General features: G+C 45.3%; 1 protein-coding gene across 1 annotated transcript in view; it reads right to left on the bottom strand.

Moving 5' to 3' along the window:
* Positions 1–4,582: 4,582 nt before the first annotated feature.
* The window catches only part of Ankfy1 (ankyrin repeat and FYVE domain containing 1), a 77,074-nt gene continuing 72,717 nt past the window's right edge, over positions 4,583–8,939 (bottom strand). Inside the window, exon 25 of the mRNA XM_021175577.2 lies at positions 4,583–8,288. Within this exon, the coding sequence (XP_021031236.1) occupies positions 8,156–8,288 (133 nt within the window). The 3' untranslated portion in view covers positions 4,583–8,155. The remainder of the gene's footprint in view (positions 8,289–8,939) is intronic.

Genomic DNA, 8,939 nt, shown 5'->3' with positions numbered 1-8,939 from the left:
TATCTAGGGTCTGGCGAGATGGCTCAGCTGGTAAGAGCACTGACTGCTCTTCCAAAGGTCCTGAGTTCAAATCCCAGTGTGATGGTTTGTATATCCTTGGACCAGGGAGTGGCACCATCTGAAGGTGTGGCCTTGTTGGAATAGGTGTGACCTGGTTGGAATGGGTGTGTCACTGTGGGTGTGGGTATAAGATCCTCACCCTAGTTGCCTGGAAGTTAGTCTTCCACTAGCAGTCTTTGGATGAAGACATAGAACTCTCAGCTCTGCCTGCGCCATGCCTACCTGGATGCTGCCATGCTCCCACCTTGATGATAATGGACTGAACCTCTGAACCTGTAAGCTAGCCCCAATTAAATGTTGTTTTTTATAAGACTTGCCTTGGTCATGGTGTCTGTTCACAGCAGTAAAACCCTGACTAATACACCCAGCAACCACATGGTGGCTCACAACCATCCGTAACGAGATCTGGCGCCCTCTTCTGGAGTGTCTGAAGACAGCTACAGTGTACTTACATATGATAAATAAATAAATCTTTAAAGAAAAGATTTATTTAAATAAATAAATAAATTTATTTAAATAAATCTTTAAAAAAAAAAAGAGGGTGTCAGATCTTGTTACAGATGGTTGTGAGCCACCATGTGGTTGCTGGGATTTGAACTCCGGACCTTCGGAAGAGCAGTTCGGTGCTCTTACCCACTGAGCCATCTCACCAGCACTCTTTCTTTCTTTCAATTTAATTTTATTTGTAATTCATTTTTTTACACTCCATATTCCATTCCACACCCCTCCCCATCTACCATCCGACTGCTCCATATCCCACACCTCCTCCTCACCTGACCTCTAAACTCCCTGGGACCTCCAGTCTCTTGAGGGTTAGGTGCTTCATCTCTGAATGAACACAGATCTGGAAGTCCTCACTGTATGTGTGTTGGGGACCTCACATCAGCTGGTGCACGCTGCCTGTTTGGTGGTCTAGTGTTTGAGAGAGCTCTAGGGTCCAGATTAATTGAGACTGCTGGTCTACAGGGTTGCTCTTTTCAGCTTCTTTCAGCCTTCCCTAATTCAACAAGTGGATCAAGGACCTCAACATAAAACCAGATACACTGAATCTAATAGAAGAGAAAGTGGAAAAGAGCCTTGAACTCATTGGCACAGGGGGAAATTTCCTAAACAGAACTCCGATGGCCCATGCTCTAAGATCAAGAATTGATAAATGGGATCTCATAAAACTGGAAAGCTTCTGTAAGGCAAAGGACATAGTCGATAAGACAAATCAGCAACCTACTGACTGGGGAAAAAAAAATCTTAACTAACCCCACATCCGGTAGGGGGCTAATATCCAAAATATATAAAGAACTCAAGTTAATCACCAAAAAACCAAACAACCCAATCAAAAAATGGGGTACAGAACTAACCTGCGAATTCACAACTGAGGAAACTAGAATGGCTGAGAAACTCCTAAAGAAATGTTCAAAGTCCTTAGTGATCAGAGAAATGCAAATCAAAACGACCCTGAGATTCCACCTTAAACCAGTCAGAATGGCTAAGATCACAACCTCTGGTGACAACATATGCTGGAGAGGATGTGGAGAAAGAGGAACACTCTTCCATTGCTGGTGGGATTGCAAAATGGTACAACCACTCTGGAAATCAATCTGGTGGTTCCTCAGAAAATTGGAAATAGATCTACCTGAAGACTCAGCTATACCACTCTTGGGAATATACCCAAAAGATGCCCCACCATGCCACAGAGCACATGTTCTACTGTCATGTCCTTATTTGTGATAGCCAGAAGCTGGAAACAACCTAGATGTCCCACAACAGAAGAATGGGTACAGAAAATGTGGTTCATTTACACAATGGAATACTATTCAGCTATTAAGAATGAGGACATCCTGACTTTTGCAGGCAAATGGATGGAACTAGGAAATATCATCCTGAGTGAGGTAACTCAGACTCAAAAGGACTTGCATGGAATGTACTGACTAATAAGTGGATATTAGCCAAAAAAAAAAAAAACCCATACAGAATTCACAAGGCTCAACAAGCTGAAGTGCCCAAGTGAGGATGCCTCAGTCCCACTTGGGAGAGAGAAGAAATCAATCACAAGTGGGGAGGGAGGGACTTGGGAGGAAATGTGGACGGTGTGTGTGCAGGGGGGTGGTAGAGGGGAACCTGATCTGGTATTGGGTGAGGGAAAAGGACTTAAGCCCTGAGGGCCAGCAGAAATAATGTAAACAGGCAACCTCAGGAAATAGGAGGTTGGGAGGACCCCCCAGAATGCACCAGAGACCTGGGAGGTGAGAGACTCCAGGACTCATAGAGAGGGACCTTTGATGAAATGCCCAACAGTAGGAAAAGGGAACTTATAGATCCCACCACCAGCAGGAAGACAGAACAAGTGAGGGAGAGGGGAGCCATTCCACAGTCACACCTCTGACCTATAATTGTTTCTGTCTGAAAGGATTACAGGGATGGAAATGGAGAGGAGCCTGAGAAAAAGAAGGTCCAGTAACAGGCCCAAAGTGGGATCCAGCTCAAGGGAAGGTCCCAAGGCCTGACACTATTACTGAGGCTACGGAATGCTCACAAAAAGGGACCTAGCATGACTGCCCTCCGAAGGACCCAACAAGCAGCTTAAAGAGTCAGATGCAGTTATTTATTTACACCCAACCAATGGACAGAAGCAGCTGAGCCCTGTTGTTGAATTAGGTCATCTTTCTTCAGGGAAGTTCCCACTTAACCCTCCCAGGGGTTCCCCATATCTTCGAGGATCACATGCAGCACTGGCAGAGGGTTCCTCTACATTGCCTATCTGGCTTTGCTCTGGCATCTCTTCCCTCCTTAGGTGCTCTGCTTGCCAGTCTCTCTAGTCCCTACAGTGTTTCCACGGAAACCCTTCCTTCTGCCAGGAAAAGCTCTCTCCCTCCATTAGTCTATTTACTTTTTATTTTTATTTAATGTACTTTGGTGTTTTTTGCCTACATGTATGTCTGTGTGAGGGTATCAGAAGCCCTGGAACTGGAATTACAGACAGCTGTAAACAACCATGTGGTTGCTGGGAATTGAACCTCTAGAAGAGCAGTCAGTGTTCTTAACCACTGAGCCATCTCTCTAGCCCCCTCCTGTTTCTTCTTTTTTAAAAATATTTATGTTAAGTTTTATGAGTACACTGTTGCTGTCTTCAGACATGCCAGGAGAGGGCATCAGATCCCATTACAAATGGTTGTGAGCCACAATGTGGTTGCTGGAAATAGAACTCAGGACCTCTGGAAGAGCAGTCAGTGCTCTTAACTGCTGAGCCATCTCTCTGTTTATTCCTTACCCACCCAGCCTGGGTACCTTCATCATCCACAGGCCCACAGAGTATTGCCCTGCTCTTCACTTGGTGTTCAACTATCGTAGCCATGGTGGTGCAACCCTTTAATTCTAGCACTCGAGAGGCAGACAGGCAGATCCTTGAATTTGAGACTAACCTGGTCTACATAGCAAGTTCCAGGTCATCTAGGGCTATTGTGTGACCCTGTGCCCCAACCCCCCAAAAAAGTATCTACCATTGTGGGCCTGAACCACATACCCATCAGTCTCACACTGGACTGATTCACTGCCATATTTCCACGGACTATGAACATCTATGCTTATACTCCCAGGCAGAGCTCAGTGAGCTGAGCAAGGACCTTGCTCTGAATTCTACCCAGCTCTGTACCTGGTTCCTGAGTGCTAACATTAAAGGGGGTGGGGCCATCCAAGGTCCTAAGAAGCCCATACAGAATGAGTTAGATCACTACAGCTAGTTGTCTGAGTTAGGGGCAGATATAAGAACAGTAGAAAAAGAACACATTAGTCCAAGTAAGTATTCTGAAGGTTCACTCACTAGATTTTTATTTTTGGTACTAGTCGTGATCAGGGCTTTATGAACCAGATTTTAATCTGCAGACTCCTAAACATTCCCTGATGTTATCTGACACCCACAGCGCCATCACCCCGTCCCCACCCTTTTAAATCTTGGCCTTTAGGAAGCTCATCATGGTGAATATTTATAGTTGCTTTTAAATAATGGAGTAAAGGCTAGGTCTAGGATTCTTTGGACAGCTTCCATGGTGTCAGACAGCTGATTCTGCATCAGCAGTCACATGTGCTACCATAAAGTAAAGCTTGCACTGGAGAGGCAGGAGTACAGCAGTTGCTCACTCTGCACAAAACGCTCGTGAGGTCTGTCAGTATGTGTCACATGGGATGCTAGAATAGGAAATGTGGAGGGTAGCTGTTCAAGACATTTGTCCACAAACCACTTTTAAATGTATTTTTCAGATTTACTTTTATTATTTTATGGGTATGAGTATTTTGCCTACATGTACATCTGTGTATCACTTGTATACCTGGTGCCCGAGGCGGCTTTGAGCCTCCACATGAGAGCTGGGAATGGAACCCAGGTCCTCTGTAGCATTATTCTTAACCGCTGAGCCAACTCTCCAGCCCTCACATTATCAATTTTTAGAAAACAATTTTTTTTAATGTTTACTGGTACTTCTGGCTTAGAAGTAGCTATAAATGTCTTTAATTAAAGTTTACACTTTAAATGTACAATTTTACCTCATTTTTATTGTAAGGAATTATTACAGAAAATCAAAATATCAATATTTGAAAAATACATTCCATTACACAGACTCCAAAGAAACAATGCTGCTAAGCCTTAGCCATGGTCCCAGCTGATGCCGTCATCCCACACTGAGCAGCACCAGAGCAGTTTGAGAGCCAAAGTGGTCTATACAAACATGTGCCTGCAGTTTTGGCCCAGCTGCTGCCACCTTGTCCTTGGTACCATAAGGATGTCATGGAACGCCCAGTTCCACACAGCTGCCAAACTGGCAAGTCAGTAAGTCCAGCAGTCCCCAGTCCCTCACTGTAGAGAACCAATGTTGTCAGTTGTGAGAGTTAATACATTATTTATTCCACACAAGAGGCAATGATCCTCCAGAGAAAGTCTTTAAGGCATCTATGACATCTGGGAATTTTATATTTAGTTAACTGGTTGCATACTCAGTTTTTCACTATATCAGTTCTGTACAGCAAGCATAGCTCAGAGGCCTTTGCTGAGCTGCTTCCTCTGCTGGGCTGGCAGGGGAGCTCTGGAGCTTCAGGTGGCTCTAGGGGCTGATCCTGAGGGAAGCCAGCATCTGTGAGGGAGACATTTACATGCTGCTGTTGCTTCCTCTCCTGTCTCTAAGCATTTGGCAGTTCAGCCACTTTTTCTCTTCTCCAGGTAAGGAAATCCTAGATGGAGGCCTGTCTTCCACCCCTTGCCTGCAAACAAGTTCAGTATGGGGGATGGGCACAAATTGGGCCAGGTGGTGATCCCACACACCCAGCTTCATGAAAGACCCACTCAAGGAGAGGGAGGAAGCTGATGGGTAGTTAGAAACAACTCATGGTTCTGAGGTAGAGGACAGAAACATCATGTGGACCCCACTCCTTGGAGAGAATATGGCAGATGAACTGAGCAGTCTAGTATTCAGCCTGGACTGAATTGGCTATTGGGGTGGAATAGGCCCAAAACTCGTATTCTAACACATCACTGAGTGAGACACCAATGAAAAGACAACTGGAAACAAGGGAGTCCTCAGTGTAGGCACTTAAGCTTGTGGGACATTGCTGTGTGAGAAGATTGTAGCAGACTAGTGTAAGCACACGGTCTGTACCTCTGTCTTTAAAACCTTAATGATACACTGTACACCAGTCATGATGAACAAGAGGCAGGTAAAAAGCTAGGTGAGCACAGCAGTGTTAACTGATGCAGCAAATTATGTTTCAGTAAACTTGATTCTTCCTGGTTGGCTCATTCACAACTAACAACTTTTTGAATGAATGAATGAAGTTTTGCTGCTAGTTCTTAAGGTAGTGATAAGACCGAACAAGAATAGCTAAGCAATTTCATGTTGAAGTCTGGTCAGCATGGAGAGAGCACAGGAGAGACACACAGTAAGTCTGGTCCTGGCCAGGGCAGTGTACAGCAGGAGGGCAGCACAGTGAGCGTGGCATGGTCAGGGGGATTGCGGAAGTGGAAGAAAGCCTGAGCCACATCTACAGCATGGCTACCAATGCTCAGGTCACACAGCCCCGTCAGCCACGGGGCTGACTACCCTGACCTCTGAAGGAACAGAAACTTGAACCTACATAGGCTTTAGGCGTCATCTTCAGATTGTAAGTACAGTTATAGGCAAGGTTGTTACTGAAACTGGTGTGGTAGGGCAAGGACACAATGATCAGCTTCATCCTGCTTCCCTCTGTCCCCTCTCCACCCTGGTTCATAACCATACCATTCCTACCTTCCCCACTAAAGAACCATGGTAACAACCTAACTCTAGGTCTCCGTGGCCCTTTTTAGGCAATAAAACTTGAAAACTGACTACATGCTTCCTATAGTTGTTGGCCAAGACTGACACATGTTTCCATAAAGATTCTATAGGAAGTCAGTCACAGGCTGGGGGACAATGGCACTCCTCCAAGTAACTCTTCCTTTTAAACACTGTGTACAAGCTAATGTTAACATAAAAAGCATACATATAAATCACAGAAATATTTTTAGGAAGTAGCACACTGGTTTCTCAGCACATTTTATACATATTTAGGCAGTAAGATGTCTGTCTAACTCTACAGCAACAGAGAGCACACCACTATGCAAGGAAGAAAGTGATGCCAAAAGAAGTCCCTTTTATTCATACAGTCACACGCTATTAATGCAAGTATCATAGGGTCATCAAATGTCTCAAAAAATCAGTGCAAGTGATTGACAATTAAGCTCTGACTATGACCAGATACTGTTCATCTCAGAGTCTCAGAGCAATTGTGTTTTTGTTTCTTAAAAACAAACAGAAAACCCAGTGGTAGAAGTTTCTCTTTCAGTGTGCAATATAATAAAATGAAAAAATTAAAATTCCCAAACAGAAACAACCCAAAACACTGGCCAAACTTTAAAAAGTAAGAGGTCCCACATCCCAGGGATAGAATAGGCAGCAGCAGGAACCAAAGAGCTATGCTTCGTAGCCTCGCTCATCATTTCAGCCAGATTTCTAAAACAGGCTGCTCATAGCTGGCCGGGGCCTTGGGCTGTTCGGCTCTGATGAGGCCCAGTGCCACCCAGAACTGGTGCCACTAGCACTCAGCATGCAAGGCAAGGTTTTAGCAGGAAGGATGTCAGGGAGAGAGCCTGGATCAAAGTCACAGCTATCTCCTTTCTTATCAGTGTGAATTTCTTCCTTCTTGGCAGTTTTCCCTTTTAGATCAGTGTGTGCTGAGGTCCAGTCCACGCTGGCTATCAGAACCACTGATAGAAGAGTATGTGATGGCATTCTTGAACATGGATTTTTTGAATTGGATTCACCAATGATACAGCTCTAGAAAAAGTGCAGCACAGTCAAAGTGCATTTCTTCCACCACTCAAGTGGCAGCGACTGAGGACTCCACAGACAGGACGCAGCAAGACGAGAGATGAGACAGCTGCTGGGTGTCAAGCTACCACAGGCATTCTGACACCCAGCAGCAGCAACATTGGTAAAGCTTTCAGTTGTTAAGGCCACAATTTTTCAGCTCTCATCTTTGAACCCTGTTAGAAAGATTTCACCTTTTTAAAAGGGCAGCTCACTAAAAATACAGCTTAGCTTAAAGAAAGAAAAGACTTGAGGGCAGAGGTTCCTATTATCTTTATGAAAACACTGTGCATTAGAGGCCAGAGCCACTTAGGGTAGCCACCGCCCTAGAGTAACCAGCTCTCATCTAGCAGCTGCTCTCTGCTCTGTCTGGCTCTGCTCTAAGTCAGCCCAGGCAGGAAGACTTTGTGAATTCTCTGAGATGGACCCTATGTTACTGGAAGGGAACATTGTTTCCAAGTGTCCTTGTGTGCTGCTAGCCGATTCCTATCACATTTGTCACGCAGGTTAAACTGGCCTGGTCCAACTAGACATCTAGTGCAATAGACCACAGTCTGACACACTGACAGTCATACAGAATGGTTTGTAACAATCAGGGATCACGCCATGGTCTTCTGCCGCAGGAAGACAACTGCCAGCTCTTGCTCTGGGTAGGAGGCAGGCCGGTGAGCAGAGCAGCTGCTGGGGAGGTGCCAGGGATGCAGGCCTGGGTCCTCCTGGGGGCCTCACTAAGAGACTCCACCCAAAGTCAGTACATCAAAGCAAATGTTGCAAACCCGCACAGGCTTGTTCAGGTCAAACTTTATAATAGGGATCTCCTTGGTTGAGCATTTATGGCAAAGAAGACGGCCGCAGTGACGACTGTGGAGACAAATAAAGAAGTATGAGAGGCACTGAAAAGCAGACTGGTTCTAAATGGTCAGCCCAGTCTCTGGCATCTGCAGCCAACTCGGCCAACTACCAGCCAAGTCACACCAATTCACACATAATTTTTAGTTCTTAAGAAAATACTAATGAGCCGGGCGCAGTGGTGCACGCCTTTAATCCCAGCATTTGGGAGGCAGAGGTAGGAGGATCTCTGAGTTCGAGGCCAGCCTGGTCTACAGAGTGAGTTCCAGGACAGCCAGGGCTACACAGAGAAACCCTGTCTCAAAAAACCAAAAAAAAAAAAAAAAAAAAAGAAAAACAAACAAACAAAAAAACCCCTAATGAGTAGCTAAGCTACAGCAAACAGGAAGAAATTAAGCACAGATGCTGTGTAGTCCTTGGCACCCTCTGAGGCAGTGATGAACCTTAGCCCCCAAGAAAGTGACAAGTCTGAGTGTTCCTCCTTCCTTTACTCTCCCTTCACACTGGGACCCCACTCAGTCAGTCCTATCATCTTCCCATTCAGTCAGTTCTATCATCTCCCCACTCAGTCAGTCCTATCATCTCCCCACTCAGTCAGTCCTATCATCTCCCCACTCAGTCAGTCCTATCATCTCCCCACTCAGTCAGTTCTATCATCTCCCC

The sequence above is a fragment of the Mus caroli genome, chromosome 11, assembly GCF_900094665.2.
Source record: "Mus caroli chromosome 11, CAROLI_EIJ_v1.1, whole genome shotgun sequence".
Lineage (NCBI taxonomy): Eukaryota > Metazoa > Chordata > Mammalia > Rodentia > Muridae > Mus > Mus caroli.
Note: the sequence above shows the minus strand (reverse complement) of the source record. Positions and strands in the feature narration are given on the sequence as shown.